The sequence below is a fragment of the Osmerus mordax genome, chromosome 15 (genome assembly GCF_038355195.1).
Source record: "Osmerus mordax isolate fOsmMor3 chromosome 15, fOsmMor3.pri, whole genome shotgun sequence".
Classification (NCBI taxonomy): Eukaryota; Metazoa; Chordata; class Actinopteri; order Osmeriformes; family Osmeridae; genus Osmerus; species Osmerus mordax.
In genome coordinates, this window is record NC_090064.1 from 624,548 (window position 1) to 643,038 (window position 18,491).

Consider the following 18,491-nt stretch of genomic DNA (forward strand, 5'->3'; position numbering starts at 1 on the left):
CAAAGTCGGAGAAGAATACCGAGGGCTTGGTTTACACCTATCGAAATTTCTAGCCACTGGGGACCAAAGGCAGGCTAGGGGAACTCATTAATGTTAGATAACCTCCTAAAGTGAACATTTCATGTCATGGGACCTTTAAATGATCCATTTTATTCATAGCCGTCAGTAAAACTGCATATGCTACTCCTAAGAGCATATTGGGATCCAAGGTCGCGCTTTAAATGGTTTTTTTTCTTACTTAAAGGATTGCACCTTTTCAGTGGAGATTGGCAACTATTCATCGTCTTATGCACCAGTTCTGTATGGGGTTCCACAGGGCTCAATTCTGGGTCCTGTTTTATTTTCTTTATACATGCTCTCTCTGTATATTTTTGGGGGGAAATATAATGTCTTGTATCACTGTTATGCAGATGATACTCAGTGTTATGTTCCCTTACATCCAAAGGATGTTTCAAGTCTACAGTGTTTGTTGAATTGTTTGAGAGGTGTTACACATTGGATGTCAGCCAACTTTCTTCAGTTAAATGAAGAAAGACGGAAGTCTTAATCTTTGGCCCCTCTGCTTCTACAGAGATTGTTGCCAGTAAACTAGGACATCTATCTGGGAACTTTCATACACATGCTAGAAATGTAGGTGTTTGATTCTGCTTTGACTTTTGATAAACAGTTCAATGCTGTTGTCAGAAGCTGTTTCCATCAACTAAAGAATATAGCTAAAATGAATTCATTTTTATCATCCAAAGATACCTGTAATACATGCTTTTATTTCGTCGAATTTGTACTATTGAAATATACTGTATTTGGGCGTTTCACAATCTCTACTGTAACATCTCCAGCTGGATGTAGAAAAATGCAAAATGCTGCTCCTAGAGTCTATAGTGCTCAGGACTATTGACTGGAATAAAGGAGAGAGAACATATTTCACCAGTCCTGAGCACTCTACACTGGCTCCCAGTCACATACCGTATTCAGTTTAAGTTATTATTATTTGTTTATAAGGGTCTGCATTGCTTTGCTCCTCCATATATTTCTGATCTTCTTTCACTCTAAAAAAATACATCACAAGACCTTCGATCAACCAGTAGTCTACAGTTGACTGTTCCAAGGACACGTCTCAAACTAAAGAGAGATCGAGCCTTCTCAGCGGCTGCTCCACAGCTCTGGAATAATTTGCCACTCATTATAAAAACTGCATCAACATGATCTCTTCTTAAAACTCATTTATTTATTGTTGCATATGGCCATAGGTAGGTGCAGTAAGTAGGTAAGTGCATTGTCTGCGATTGTGTTTTGTGTCTTACAATGTGTTTTTAATTATTCGCTATTGTTACGTCCCCAGGGGGGTGTTCCATCAACGTCGCTAACGCAAGTCGCGCTAACACGAATAAGTCTCACTTGGGTAAACGTCAACTTAGACTTAAGCCTCAAGCCGTTCCACTAACGTTCCGTTCCACTAACAGGCAACGCTAATTCAAGCAAGACCTCAATAAGCTTAGACTGTGCAGCCCAGATCAGGCGATCGTCGAAAAAAGGAGGTATGTCGCAAAAAGTATTGTGTAAAGCAGCAGAGGTGTGTCGTTCCAGCAGCGTAAATTGATTGTTTGAATTTTTTTGTTTCCAAAAAGGGCAATGTTGCCGCAATTAACATGACAAGGGAGACAACTTGTCAAACCATTACGACCGTTAAAATGCGTAAATTGTAGACCTACCAAATCTACTTAACATATATATATATATATATATATATATGCATTTAGGCCTACTGATAATTAGCGTAATTTGATGAGCTGTCTGAAACCGTTCTGACAGGCTAGCCTATGGTCGATATTCTCAACAGGAGATTGAGAATAATAGCCCAAAAAAGAACGTGGCAGCAATTGAAAATTGTAGGATAAAATTAAAAAAACTGAAGAAGGCCATGGTTAATTGCACTTGATTTGGGCTAATAATGTTTTTGTCTTCACATCTTGAACAAAATAAAAAATTACTTCAAAATAACTTTGCCACACACATTTATTAACTGATAGGCTAAATGCTGAGCTTTAAGATAAAAGGGAAAGATAACCATGACTTAAATGGGGATTCACTGAAATGACTAGTATTGCACAGATCCAGCACTGACTTTTTAGATCAGAAGGTGACCCAAACTGCACACTTTGTTTGGCAGAACAGTCATTTAAAATTGCTCAGCATGACTATCATTATTATATTACAAGTATTTCCAATTAACATAGTCTGCCTCCACAGATCCAGAGGGGGCTTGGACAGTGACAGACTGTGGCTGTACCAAGTGTTGTCACAGCCTCACTTTGGGAAAGCATGCCCTACTGGGAACATTAGGGGAGACTGTTGGGCACAGAATCTAATTGTCTTCTTTGGAAAGGGCAACATTTGGGACACATGTAGGGGCAGCATAAAGGGCAGTTCATAACAGCACCTTTTTCCATTGGAAGTAAGGGCATGGGAACAGTCCAATTTAGGCCATTGATTGATTGGCAGACAGTAGGGCACTTGGTCTAATTTTTGCCACTCTGGGCATTTTAGAAACACTTTCAACCATGGGGGCACCAGGCAGTCACCCCCTGAGTCTTCCAATGGGCCTGGATACACCCATGGGGACAGTATATTGCACCTATAATATTGGGGAAGCCAGAGGAGAGGTAATATACAGGCTTGTCAACATATAGGCTACTTTAAACAATGAAAATACTTTATACAATTGAATAAAAAGTCCTCCTTGATTCTTTGTGTTTCAAGATTACCTGAAAAACTGATGATAATATTCAGGTACTGCTTTGGAGCAAGGTATACCCTTCATATTTCCTGGCATAGTTGCCCGTTCAAGAATGTCCCACATGCAAAGACATAGACAGATGCAGACAGACTGAACAGTGTCAAGGCTTGGCTACAGTGGGTTTGCTTCCTTGTGTGTGATTCCAGCAGACTACATAGTCTAGGCCTACCTACATAGACTGCAGTCTACTACCCTCCTTTTCACTATTAGTCTACTCTCCTTTCTATTACTTTTTACAAAGGATGGTAGGCTGCTCTTATGTGTTCATTGCCATCCTTAAGAGTTGCTAAAGTGTTATTTCATATATATATATATATATATATATATATATATATATATATATACACACATATATATATACATATATATACATATATATATACACATATATATACATATATATATACATATATATATATATATATGTATATAGGGTTAGGGTTAGGGTTAAATACATATAAAAATACATATATATATATATATATACACATATATATACACACATATATTTATATATATATATTTATGTATTTTTATATCTATTTATGTTTTGTTTTTGTTTTTTTAAGAATGACAATTAGATTTATCTATGCTGGGCCTGCTGAACCTATACTTCTTCCACAGATACTGGTCAGGAAACCATTACTTCTGTCTCTGAAGACCCTTGGGGCTGGTGGGATAAACGCTCTTTGTATAATCTGAGCACCTTCATCCACCACAGGGTTGTCAAAGAACGGATACGCCATAATTGATTGTAACTTGTCTAGACGCTCTGCTTAGTTTCTAAGTCCTTATTTTATGTCAATTAACCAATGGCTTTTGAAAACAAAAGTGACATTATTTCTTAACTTGTTTATTTAAATTAATATATTTTTTGGAGATGAATCTAAATCTAAATGTAGCTAAATCATTAATGTCTGCACTTCAAAAAGTCTGAATTTACATTTCCGAACACGGACTAAAGTGGTTTGCGCGCAGGAATTTACTCGACGGAACTGTCTTTTGAGATTCTGTTTCCGCCTGTTTGAAATAATTTGCAACACATTTTAGTTTAGCTTGACTTTTAGCCTGACACGGATCAGGCTAGTTCCGAAGTATAAGTTACCTTGGTTACGTAGCTAGAACTAAAATAAGCCACCTTAATGGAACGGAACTCTCGCTAAAGTAAGTGAGACTTGGCGAGATAAGTCTAGCTTTTCCTTAATCGACGTTGATGGACCACCCCCTTGGTCCTGTCATGTGTTCTGTGTGTGTTTGTTTTGGCTCTGTGTTTTTCTGTAAAGGTGACACCAATCACCCTCATCAATGACTCCTCCCTCCTGTTATGTCCAGCTGGTTTCTGTTTCCATCATCCAATCCCATCATCCCTTCAGCTGTATATCTGTGCCACTGTTTATTTCGTTCGAGGGCTTTCTGATGTCTCTGTTTGGTTGCTCTGTCTTGGAGGGTTTTGGTTTTGTGACATTTTGACAGCCTGTTAGACCTGTTGTTTGTGATTGTTTTGTGTTGTATTGTAACTTGACTATTGTTTATTATATTTCGTTGTTAATCTTATTTCTTTGTCTTCCCAGGGAGGAGGGGAAGCACCTTGAGTATTAGGCAAGACGCCCTGGGCTTACATCACCCGTAGGGTAACTTCCTTGTCTAAACACATACGGTTAGATATGGGCGGACCACCCCCTGTATTTTGGTGAGGGCATTTTGTTCGAGCACCAGTTAGTCAGTATTTGATGTTATGCTGGGGACAAGCCACAGGATAATGGGGCCGATTTCCCCCCTTCCGACAATCCTAGGTAATGTCCTGATAATCTTGATGGTTCTACAGATTCTTATGAGATGTTCCCTTGGTGTGAGGTGTTAAGAGTGACCGAACCTGCTCGGAAGAACGTTGGAGCCGACCCGATTGCGAATCGTAAATATTCAACATCCTGATGTGTGGGGGGAACTCGAGGAAAAAACAGAAATTATCACGTGAAACTAAACAATATCCAATCATAAAGCAAGCTGAGAGAAGATGGAAGCATAACAAACGCAGTCACGGCGCAGCACAAAGTTAAATGGAATCGATTTGTGGCAACAGCAAACCCTTTTCTTTTTTTCCCATGATTTTTATGTGAAAATCATTCCAAACACCATCATCGCAATTTCTTCCTGCATATCGTCCGCCATGCTTAATATTAAATCTCGAGAGATTTTGCAGATTTCCTGGGTTCAGTCGGGACACTGATTGAAAATCTGTTTGTGTATGGTGTGCTGTCTTTGTCACAGCATGGCACACCACACGCTATAGGAGCAAAACAGTTATATCTAGGATTTTTTGTCTTCATGTTTGTGGTCTCACAGTTTGAAGATCTTATAAGATTCAAAAAATATTTTAGTGTGTCCCCAGCATTAGGTACTTAGGACAGGTTAGGGGGTGGACTTTGCTGTATTTTACTTTCTTTGCTTTGGACCCATCCAGACCCTTCTCCGTACCATTACCGTGGCTAAATACATGCCCCTTGGGTAAACGGTAAAACTGTGTCTTTGCTCGCACCCACGACTCCATGCGTCTTTTTCTGACTGCTGGGGGTCCTTGAGCAGCGAGGTGTAGCCTCCCTATCGGGGGTAGTGCGTAACACTATTGTACAGCACTTTGGCTAACAGCAGTTATTTTAAAATGTATTTTATAAAATTGACTGACTACTGTAAAGTCCCCGTCTAGTTTTGTATCATGTGTGTATCTACTTGTATTGTTAAGTATACACTAACATCGGAGACGATCAGTGGACTCCTGAGGGCCTTCATGGGATTACTTTTTATCCCCATTCAACATCAGAACGATGCAGAATTGAAGTAGACTGGGAACCTAAATGTAATATGGTACCAATGTGATACCAAATGTACCAAACCTAAGTGTGCACATGTAAAATATATAGACAGGGTTTCCCGCAGCACTTTGCAGTTAAGGCGGCCGCCTAAGCAACACGCCCTTAACTACGTTGTAAAAAAAAAAGTATAATTTTATGAGCGATAACCGCCGTGTTACTCTGTCCTGTTTTCTCCCTTTCATTCCAAACCGTGACCAACTCCAGTCTCCCTTCTCTGCAGGACGCATAAAAATGCGTTTGAGGAAAAACGTTTTGCCACCTTTACTAACACATTTTAAATGTGTTAGTAAACACATTTTAAATGTGTTAGTAGTGGTGGGCCGTTATCGGCGTTAACGCGCTGGGTTAATGTGAGACTTATCGGGCGATTAAAAAAACATCGCTGTTAATCTATTCTCAAAGTTGGGTTGGGAGCTGGGTCTATACTACGCAAGCTATGATGACTTTCACCTTGATATTTTAGTATGTATACCTAGCCGAATTGCACTGTAGGGGGCGAGAACGAGTCTTCGAACCTGTGTATATGCCTTGTGTATGAAATTTTCACATCAAACGTGACGGGCTAACATGGATGCAGCTATGAAGCCCCCTGGTTTGCTTCAGGGAAAATTTCTTTTTAAGAAGCTTCCCAATGGAAACCTCGACAAGACTAAGGTTGTTTGCACCTTGTGCTATGCGGAATTAGTTTACTGTAGGAGTTCAAGTCTCAAATACCACCTAAACGCAAAGCATCCCTTAGCAAATGCGGAAGATGCCGGGCCAAGCACTGATGTAGCGCAGGGGAAGAGTCGTCGTCAAACTACTGTTTCAGCACAGCTCTATCAGCCAAGCTAACTAATCTAATAAACAGTTAATAAACACATCAATTTTAAGTTAATAAGTACATCTTATTGAACATAATTTATTTTCATCACCAATCATCATAGTAGAACAGCTTTCTCAAGCAGTTTGTGATGCATTTTGGAAACGGGAGATGAGCTCCTGGTCTAATGCGCCACCTGGCTTGAGAAACCCGTTCTCAAAGACTTACTTTTAGTCATTATTTGGGTAGCACACATATTCTGAATGCCTTCGGCGGAATTTGAATGAGCCATTTTAATCTAGATTAACGCCAAGATTACAGTGAGATTAATCTACATTAAAAAATGTTATCTATGCCCACCACTAATAAAAAAGTAAGGCTGTAACATGGAAAAGGTGAAGGGATATGAAAATTTGACTTCCCTGTAAATAATCATCTGAGCCACAAACCTGTGCCGGCATTAAGTACCTTCTAGTGCATCGTCATGACACTCTTTAAGTTGAGTCCATAGATTGTGAAAGTTGCTGCAGGTCTCCAAACCTCTGCTGGAGGGAGCACTGTCCCTGCTGAGCCCAGGACGGCTCATCATCCAAAACAGCTTTCAATGTGGTCAGTTCAACTCCATCCAGTATGAACTTTGCTGGGAAGAGCAAGAGCAAGCATGACATGAATGAGCAAGCAAACGCATGGCAAGAGAAAGATTAAAGAGGTTGTTACGACATTGGGCTTCGATCTGAAGGCCGATTTATACTACTCCGTTTTCATGGACACGTGGAACGCCCTCTCCGAGCCCCTCGGAGAGCTCTACGATCACCTCCTGATTTTCCTGTCTGTCCGTCCGTCTTTTTACGGATACCCCTTGGCTGTGATTGGTCCGTATTAAGAACCGCTTGCGTCAGGTGCGGGGTTGCCGTGACCAACAAGATGAACAGAATCCTTTGACCGCCATTGCTGTAAGTTTTTACAATTCATATCAGCTAAACAGTACATGTAAATCAGCATCTGAATTAAAATGTGACGAGAAATGGGCAGTGTAGTTGCTGAACATGTGCTTATGTTATTGATGAAACGGCTAATTCGTAATTTTGCTCAGACTTTACGATAACCTAGCTAGCATCGCAGTGCAGCGCCACCTACTCTTCTGGCGGTGAATTGTTTTCAGCACCCACAGGAGTACTATAAATTCAACGAATCCGTCCGACTGTCTGTAACGGAGTCGGAGTAGTATAATTCGGCCTTTAGGGACAATCTTGATTATGCTAATGCTTCTGGCAGTTGTCATATTGTTCATTATATGGATAGAATAACTGACTGATTTAATGAGTTGCATTTTACCCAGAACAATCCCAATTAAAGCGAAACATTGTGGACTTTTGTATGGTCAAACATACATGGTTCCCACACTTTCTAAAACATCTAATTCAAGCACTTTCCAAGAACTTTCCATGACCAATTCCCTCAAATTCTAAGGACCCAACACGGCATAGTTTTAGGCATGGAGTAAGGTTAATTACTGTTCTGACACTGATCATTTCTTTAATGAGAACTAGCAGGCTTTACAGAAGCTTGCGGACAATTACAAAGAGAGGCTTGAATGTGTGGACACAATTGTACTGTGCTAGTGAATGCAGACCCTTGTCTCTCGCCTTCTGTAAGTCAGCACAGCACTTCAATTTCTATTCTTACGGAAAATAAGCTAAACTCTGCTAAGTTAAACAAAGACATGAGACATTACTAAATAACTGTAGACTATTTTTACTGTAATTAACTTTATTTATGAATTGTATTTTTTATGAAAAACCCTACTTTCCTTAAAGACTGATGATTATACTAACAATAATATCACAAGTTACACACGTATAGGAAAAATAACATTCGAATGGAAGTAATTTGGATCAACATTACTGCATCTCTTCTGCATTCACACAGGCAACAGTCTTGTCAAGGCTTCAAGCAATTCACACTAGGATACTATTGGCTAATGAACATGGCTAGTTACTTAGCTGGAAGCACATAGCTAATTTTGTCAAACCCCAACACACAGCTTGTGAACAGCAGAATGTTGTAGAGTTGAATCGACACACTGCCAATGTGTCTAGTAGTAAATTAGGCTTCCATCAAGATACCATATTTTACGGAAAATAAGCCGCAGCTTGTACTTTGATTTTACAGTTTTCTTGTGCGGCTTATATTTCGAAGCGGCTTATAGTCCGGTTTTGGAACAAAAAAAAGTGGCTTTGTCTCAAGATCTCTACAGACCGTGCAGCCAATTTAATGCTCAACACTTGAACGGGGGCTTATTACTTGAATGAGGAATTATTTACTGTGTCGTCTCAGTTACACTATCAGGGCTTGGAAATACAGTGACTTGCTAAAGTAGGCAAATGGCTAGTAGAACATAACATTTCATAATTTCAGTTAATCAAACAGCTGCAAGACCCAGTGAAATGTTATAGGCTAGTTAGCAAAATAACGCTAGCATCACTAACAACATTACAAATTCAACTTTGGTAGTGTAACCGAGCTCTTTGTAAGTTTGTTTTAGATATAATTGAATATGATCGTGTGGACAATAAGACACGGACGCTGTCTCTTTTCATAACTTGTATTTTACCACTGCTCTTCTTGACATCGCCATTCGAACAGCCCTCACTGATGTCACGGAATGCTTTCAGCATCAAGCCTACGTCAACTCCCGAGGGACAAAACATCCTTGTCCGTTGTCACATAGAAGAAAGGTCTGCTACAGCATCCTCAGGATGTACAAGCTAGCTAAACTTATATTATATCTAAAATAATTTTGTAGACATAACAATGGATTCTGCCACTAAATTAGTGACTTGGCTTTATTTATGGACATACTATCCACAACCGAAGTGTGTTACACAAAGCTGTAAGATCGCCTATACTCGTGCATTGCTCTTGTAACCCAGAACGCCCCGCAGCAAGCTGAAAAGCTACTAAGTTAAGGGCATTAGCTTAGTTAAATAAGCATTGTTTGGAGTTCTATTGTTGTGTTCGTTCTGTTTTGATATGTGTAATGCTATGGTCTATAGCAGGGGTACTCAATTAGAAACCCAAAAGGTCCACTAACCAAATTTCCATTCAGTCCAGGGTCCGGAACAATTATATAATTATTTATTTTTCTGGCCCTTACCTCAGAGTTCTGGGGGTAATTTTGTTCAAAGTGTCCATGCTTTGTGTCATAGTGACCATAGCCGCGGGAATATAGGATATTTTATCAGGGGGGTGCTGCTGGGGGGGGGGGGGGGGGGGGGGGGTCTTAATGTTGCGGGGCGGTAGGGATGGACTGGGAGTAAAAATAGGTCATGATAGTGACGTTTCACATTAGCTACCACTATTGACAAGGGCAACCGTCTCATTAAACACATCGGTTTTGTGCACCCCACCGGCAGCACAAATGCATACTTGTCTGAAATTAGGTATTTTGGGATTTTCGTCGGGTTTAGAGCACGCCATGTTTTTCGCTAAGGAAGAAACAGGTACTGTTAGCAAATCGATTAGCCTGCGTTGTTGCGAATGACACACACAACCTGACCCATAGAGGTTGCAACCAACTTTCAGTGAGTGAGTTGTCATGGTGATTACAGTTATTAAAGCTCCTGATTGGACCTTTGTATTGGACAAGTAGGATAGAAACCACATTTAGTTGGAACAAAAAGATGTGCCAGTTAAAATGGAAACGTTCCGTCAAAATGAATTAATTCCATAATAATATATCGGTTATAGGTCCGGGTCCAGATAGGGAACCGCCTGGGTCCGGACCCGGACCGCGGTCCGCCAATTAGTGACCCCTGGTCTATAGTTTAGATAATTTGAGTGTTCACCCTGATTGGGAATGTTGTCTAGTTAAATCGGTATCCAAGCTGTCCGCGGCGACAGTGTGTCTGGGTAAGTCAGGGGTAGGCAACCCTGGTCCTCGAGAGCCGCTGTCCTGCATGTTTTAGATGTTTCCCTGCTCCAGCACACCTGATTCAAATGAATGGTCGTTACCCGGATTCCACAGAGCTTGATAACAACCCATTCATTTGAATAAATATTTAAAAAATAAATAAAACTTGCGTGCAAATTACATTTACATTTAGTCATTTAAATTAAATTAATTAATGTAATGCGGAACTACTGTTAGATACTTGTGTTCTTTAGCGACATCTAATCTGTAACCAGTCAGCGTCTGAACACGTTCATTGAACGAAAGTTAATGAACTCGTTCATAATTTTGGTGAACGTGAACTGAACGTACTGTATTACTTCCTTATGAACGATACTGTGAACGTGTTCATTCTGGTGTCTGAACGTCACATTCACTCTTTTTAATTTCGTTCAATAAGATGCCAGATTTTTTGAGACTTCCAGGCGAAAAACAGACCGTTAACAGCCCTGTATCCAGGGTTGCCCAACCAGTCAATCGCTGCGTGTGCTTTCTTCTAATGTCTATGCCTGGCAAGTGTGATAGCGCTGATGTTGCGTAGAGGCCGAGAGCGGTATTGCAGACGGATAGAGATTTCAATCTGGCAACGGCAGCCAAACTAATAAAATAATTGCTGTTTGTGGTTCTATACGGGCTGTGGAAATAACTTTGAAAAGTTATAGCTTGCAACATATTGAAAAAAAGAACTGAACTAGTTCATTTTTGGGAGCTGTGAACTTAGTTCAACATTTTGAATTATGAACTATGAACTGAACTAGTTCATATAGAAAGTTAACTTTCCCAACACTGTCTGAAGCTCTGATTGGCGCCGCCGTGAGTCAGAGATAGCTAGCAGCACTAAGGACGAGTATGGCAAGTGGTGGCGACCCACAAGAGATAGAGGACCCGCCGGCCTTTTTAAGATTGCAAGTTTGGGAAAACTTCGGTTTCCCATTCAGTTAGAGTAGTACAGGCGAGAGAGTGGTGAATAAGACAAGCACTGTGTCGGCGTTGTTCAGCAGTTGTGTGGTATGTGAGTGGAAATACATCTACATTTACGCATTTAGCAGACGCTTTTATCAAAAGCGACATCTAACATGCTAACACATGTAATGCATCTGGCGTGTGCTAAATGACTAAAAATATCCGACGCCATCACCCAGGTGTGCCAATCACTGGAACTAGACAAAAAAAAAAATCCAACTTCTCCTCCCTATAGTACTTAACCAGCCATTAGATACACATACAAATAGGGCCAAAAGAATTACTGACGCAATCGGAATTTACATGTCATCTTCAATGCGCCCGTATTCACTCGTAGAGGTTTGTTTTGCTTTTCCTTCCGTTGTACCGAACTCGTAGCCTACCGAACCGTGATGTCTGAACCGCGGTATGAATCGAACCTTGACTTCAGTGTACTGTTCCACCCCTACCCAGCACTAGGGATGCGTATTGATAAGATTTTAACGATTCCGACTCCTTATCAATTCCTGCTTATCGATTCGATTCCTTATCGATTCTCTTATCGATGTTCCCCTCTACAGCCATAGGTCTGTGCGTCCTGCACCCCCCCACACACACACACTCGTTCTAAACAAATTTCTCAAACTGGCTTTGACTGGCTCTGAAATGAGCTAATACCTACCGGCCTAGAGGTGGAAACTTTCAGTTTCCTTGTGTTCAAGCTTCTATTACTCAACCCCAGTAGGACTTACAGGGGTCCTAACAACAGGGGAAATAACTTCAGTGTCACCTTTCAAAAGAGACCATTTACATGCATGTACTCCAAATGGTTCAACAACAGCTTTCAATGTACTTTGGGTATGTTGTTTAGGCACATTTAACAGGACCATTAAAAGGTTAAACAATTAAAATGCTAAATTTAATAATGGATTAAAAATCAATATGCTCAGTTTAATAATGCGACACACGAACGTTTGCTGATAACACACGCCGCCCCGATAACGTGAAATGATCAATACTAATGGGAGACGAATGCCGGAGCTAAAATGTATGCTTCAAAACGACGGGACAGAAGATAACTAGATCGACTACACACAATAAAGGCAAATTGCTTCACAAAGTAACAAGTTGTTGTGATCACTTTTGAGCAGTTTAGCTCTACCTTAGATAGTTAGAGATGAAGCGCGAACGTTAGCTGCGCTGCTGCATGCATCGAACACATGACGTTCCAGTAGTTCATTCCATGCTGTGTTCAAATGCTTCTTCATATTTGTAGTATTTCCTCCCTTCGACAGAAATAGACTTTTTACACGCGTTACAAGTGGCGTTGTTGTAATTTTGTCGTGTGAAATACAACCAAACTTTAGAACGCTTCTTCCTAGTCCTTACTAGTCCTTCCTAGTATGTTTGCTGCAGTCTGTCTGTGCGAACTTTTATAGTTTATTCAGACAGACGTTCGCGTGTCCCATTATTAAACTGAGCATATCGATTTTTAATCCATTATTAAACTTAGCATTTTAATTGTTTAATGGCACAGAATCGTTATCAAAATCGTTAAGGAATTTTGCTAACGATTCCAAGGAATCGATTCGCTGGGAACTGGTTCTAAATATGAACCGGTTCTCGATACCCATCCCTACCCAGCACCCCTTTGTCTTAACAAATTGGCCTTCTGTACTGATTTTAGCATCTGAGGACTGACAAGGGTTGTTGGAATTTCCTGTTTATTTCAGTAATTATAGTTACAAACTACAGCCAATAGTTATAAAAAAATATTTGATAGTAATTGTATCAACTGATTATGACATTGTAATAGATTAGGCATATAAGCACAATGACATCTAGGGAAAATTTTTGAACAATAAACAGCAAGACACTTAGCAAGAACTGAATAAATTACTGATCAATGAAATACATTGTGTGTTTGGTGAACCATACTATAAAACTACTATAACATTTGGCAGGGATGAAGCCAATGTAATGTCCTTATGGGTCAGGGAAACTGTGCATGATGCGCCACACACAGTAACTGGGGATCAATGGCTGGTTAACCCTCGTGCTGCCTTCGGGTCACATGACCCAAAGGTTCATAACGAACCATCGTTGTGTTTACCCAATTTTACCCAATACAAAAACAAATACAAATAATTTTCTTTTAACCATTCCAATGTGGGGGGTCTGAGACAGCCCGACAGGTAAAAGAAAATGCTTCACTTTGTTTTTGTATGAGGTAAATTTGTCGCAATACGACGGTGGGTCACAATGACTGATGGGTCAGAATGACCCGAAGATAACACAAGGGTTAAGCACTGTAGGGAGAAGTTGGACAGATTTTTTTTTGTCTCGTTCCAGTGATTGGCACACCTGGGTGATGGCGTTGGATATTTGTCATTTAGCACACGCCAGATGCTTTATATGCATTAGCATGTTAGATGTATTTCCACTCAAATACCCCACAACCAGTGACATGCAGTGATGTCAGTAAGAGGCTAGGCAAGGAGTTAGTTCGCTTTGGTTTGTTCGCTTTCATCATTGCCACATAAGAAATGTAATTTATACGTTTTGAAAGCTTCAGCAATTTATGTTCTCAAACTGTTATTTAAATGTACAAATAATTTGTCCAGTAAATAATGTAAATGTCCAGTAATATCTCGATTTTAATTGGTCGTTAATGTTTGATTCGTAACGTAGGTGATTACTGGCATAACATATTTACGTGCAAAGGCACAGCAGAGTTGTGCTTTTCAACGTACATGTTGAAGAATAGGCCTACAGGATCGAAGTGCGCAAGTGAGTTTTTTGCTTGTCGTCCGCAGTGAACGGACAGGAAAAGCACTGCTTATTCTAGATTTTTTTTGGCATTTGATTATGCGTAACTGCTACATTTGTCATCTTAACGTCTAAACAATTGGAATAACACACATTGCATATATAAATCACAAGAATAAACAGTAAAAATACAAATACAAGTTTATTAAATAAAATGATTTAATAAATAAAAATTACGTTTGAATTTTGGCAGGGTAGGCAGTGCCTGCCTTGCCTACCCAGACTGCACGTCACTGCCCACAACTGCTGAACAACGCCGACACACAGTTTTTGTTTTATCCACCACTATCGCCTGTACTACTGTAACTGAATGGGAAACAGAAGTTTTCCCAAACTTGCAATCCTAAAGAGGCTGGCGGGTGTCCTCTATCTCTCGTGGGTCGCCACCACTCGCCATACTCGTCCGTAGTGCTGCTAGCTACTCACGCTCACAGCGGCGCCAATCAGAGCTACAGATTAGATGTCCCTAAAGAACACGAGTATCTAACAGTAGTTCCGCATTACATTAATTTACATTTACATTTAGTCATTTAGCGGACGCTCTTGTCCAGAACGACTTACAGTAAGTATAGGGACATTCCCCCGAGGCAAGTAGGTGCCTTGCCCAAGGACACAACAACATTTTGCACAGCCTGAATCGAACCGGTAACCTTCTGATTATTAGCCCGACTCCCTAACCGCTCAGCCACCTGACTCCCGATTAATTAATTTGCATGCGAGTTTCATTTATTTTTATACCGTGTAATTTCATGCGCCGAACCGTGACGCCCGTACCGTACGGTTCAATACGAATACATGTACCATTCCACCCCTACCCTAAATCGACTTTTAGGATCTGACTATCTCCTTCAGGATCCCCGTGGAGTGTCTTTCCCACATCCTCCAAGGAAATCCTTGTCATCCTGCACATGCTGGAAAAAATACATTTTATAAATTATACAATGAACAAAGCTATATTCTAGCAGAGCTTGTTCAGCTGAATCATGTGTGATGTCAAATTTTGCTATCACGTCAGCTAGGTTGGTAATGTTAGGATCTGAGTTAGCTATGTTAGTTACTAGTGCTTAAACTTGCTCTTCTAAGCTAGCTAAATCTGTCCCATTTTTGGTAAAAGAAAAGCTGTCGTCGGTGAGCTAAATTTTGACGTTGCTAAATACTTTACAAGATGTAAGCAAAATCACAAAAGTTCCTTACCAGAGATGTTGCAATTTCCAGATAACTTTTCTTCAACCGTGATTTGTACGGTGCGACAGTTTGTTTTTGGTTTACTTGGGCACGCGCATGCGAGTATGATACTGGCAGACAGGTGTCAATCATGCAAAGGGCTTGAGAGAGTGGGTATAATTGCCAAATAATACGTGGTAATTATTTCACAATATCACTTTGCACAGAGTAGGCTATGTAACACTTCTGAAAATGGCTGTGCACCGACACTCCCCATCCAATGTGGGGAGTGTCGGTGCACATCCTGCAAAAATGAATGGGAGGAACTGACCAAAAATAGGTGTGCCAAGCTTGTAGCATCATACTCAAAAATATGGAAGCAAATCAGAGAATGTTTTGAATTTTAAAAAGGCATTGAATACTTAATATTGAAATTTAAACAAGACAGAATTCTCATAAATATATTTCAATGTAAAATAAAATTCAGGTTGCTCAAATTCAAGCCTAAAAAATTTGATCTGAAAAAATTCAAGCCAAAAAAAAAGTAGGATAGGTAGAGCAATCGAGCCTTAATGCAAGATTTGATCACATCAGACTCACCGAAGCATGGTTGTTTTCCCTGGTAGTCATCATGCGTTTTCTCTTCTCTGTTGCTCCATTGCTCTACCTATCCTTGGTATACTGGGAGTCAGGTGGCTGAGCGGTGAGGGAGTCGGGCTAGTAATCCGAAGGTTGCCAGTTTGATTCCCGGTCATGCAAACTGACGTTGTGTCCTTGGGCAAGGCACTTCACCCTACTTGCCTCGGGGGAATGTCCCTGTACTTACTGTAAGTCGCTCTGGATAAGAATTTTTTGGCAACTTGAATTTTATTTTACATTGAAATATATTCATATGAGAATTTGGTCTTGTTTAAATTTCAATATTAAGTATTCAATGCCTTTTAAAATTCAAAACATTATGTCACTGATTTGCTTCCATACAAAAAGACTTGAGGCTGTAATTGCTGTCAAACAAAGGTGCTTCAACAAAGTATTGAGCAAAGGCTGTGAATACTTACGTACATGTTATATTTTCGTTCTTCAAATCAAATGTATTTGTAGCCCTTTTTACACGCAAGCATGTCACAGAGGGCTTCACATACGCCCATAGAACTGCCCCTCAACCAACCTAAACCCTCAAGGGCATTTTATTAATCTATTAAAAATATGAAACAAACGTTTTCACTTTGTCATTATGGGGTATTGTGTGTCGAATTGTGAGGAAATAAATTATTGAATCCTTTTTGGAATAAGGCTGAAACATAATGTGGAAAAAGTGAAGCGCTGTGAATACTTTCCAGATGCACTGTATGTAATCCCTACCCAACCAGGGAAAGGTAGAAGACCCGACATATGTTGCAGATCCTCATTTTGTCTTCCATGTGTGCATCTAGAGGTGTAGCTACTCCACCTAGAGGTCTAGCTACTTCACTAAAAGCCCAACCTTCTGCTGTGGTTGCTCCTAGCTGATGAAGACATCTGCTAAATGTGTATCGGTTCAATGTATAGTTTTAAGGCCATCAGGCTTCTGAAAATATACTAATTTAGGCTTGATCCAGGCAGGCTTAATGGGAACCACACAACAGATCTCATGGCACTAATTCTGATATTCTGTATTCAAACGTGACAACAGTGTCAAAGTAGTAAGCCAGTAAAAATAACGAAATCTATTAAATGTATTACGTTTAGTTATATTCTTCATGTAGGGCTAGTCGGTCCAATGTACACGTCGTTGTCAGGTGCAAAATAATTTATTGCAGCGCTCTATTTTGATAATGCGTAGTCTACCAAAAATACAAAGGTTTGCTCCAATTAACCATTTCATTTTTGTTGTCTAGGTTGTGTATTACCGTAAATTAAGTTATAGTTGGGTTAGAATACGAAGCTGACGTCACGTTATTTAAACTTTAGTGTAGACAGACACCGTATTATGATGGTCGAGCTTTTCTGCTAGTGCGTTTACGGGTGTGCATTTCTGTTATATTTTCGGAAATATCACAATGGTAGATCATTCCTGCCATTCAACCATTATTGTTAATGGTGTTTCATTTATCCAAATATCGTTGTCTGCCATTGGCGTTCCGTTTGTCCAGGTAGGGCCCACTTTCTTTTTCTTTTCCCATCTTTTCTCCATATCTGCAGATCAAATCTGGTCTCAACACTAATAGGGATAAGGTTAACGCGGCTTGACGCTGCTTCGCATTCTACTTTTGTCCACTGCACTACCAAATCAAATCAAGTTTAGTGCTATCAGTGAGAGAAAGGTAAAGCTAACCGTGCTTCGATATTTTGTTGTTGTAGTAGCCTACTAATCCTTACGTGAACTTGACAGTTAGTTTACGAGAACTGCACTTTATTTTCATTAAGTTAAGTTTGAGACTATTAATTTGACAAACACTTCAACAACATACCTCGCTTGAGCTTCAGTTCATTCAAATCACCAGCACATCCACATTTATCTAGTCCTCTTCAGTTTGAGTTAGCGCGCGCGTCGCACAGCATGATGGGATGACACTTCTTTTCCGGTCGTCACGTGCTTTGGCTCGACCACAACCACACATAGATATATATAAAGGTTAGATGTCTTACGGCGGAGTTTAAAACGTCCGCACATGGCAGCCATGGCGGTTTGTTATCAACGTCAGAGATGTCGTTATGTCACTGCATACTTATGAATAATTATGTTCCACGGCCGCACTCCTATGCGTGTGGTGACGTCCTACTGTTGCGACTGATGTTTTTCTATTTTTTATTTTTATTTTTTTATTAACATTGTCAGAAGACATATGTACAATAAGAGCAATAGCCGTTTCATATACACGATTTTAAAACTAAGAACAAAAAAAAATCACTGTTTAAACAGAAAGAGGTAAATTATGTGTCAATATAAAAAGGAGTAATTCATTTCTTTATGAATGTCCAATGTTCTCCAGCTTTTCGGCTTGAAAGTCCTTTTAAAGTTTCAAAACCAATGCTGATATCTGCTTTAAAATGGGAGATATTAGGCATCTTTCCAGACCATTTATATTTGTGTAAATAAAACTTATGGTGGATTTTGTTTATATATTTGTCAAAATAAAAGAAAATATGTATGTTAAT

The 18,491-nt window shown here is 39.9% G+C and overlaps 1 protein-coding gene across 1 annotated transcript in view; it reads right to left on the bottom strand.

Moving 5' to 3' along the window:
• The window catches only part of rbbp8 (retinoblastoma binding protein 8), a 32,853-nt gene extending 14,954 nt beyond the window's left edge, over positions 1 to 17,899 (bottom strand). Inside the window, exons 1-2 of the mRNA XM_067251525.1 lie at positions 17,804 to 17,899; positions 6,935 to 7,106 (exon numbers count right to left, since the gene is read on the bottom strand). Of these exons, the coding sequence (XP_067107626.1) occupies positions 6,935 to 7,055 (121 nt within the window). The 5' untranslated portion in view covers positions 7,056 to 7,106; positions 17,804 to 17,899. The remainder of the gene's footprint in view (positions 1 to 6,934; positions 7,107 to 17,803) is intronic.
• Between the last annotated feature and the right edge of the window lie 592 nt (positions 17,900 to 18,491).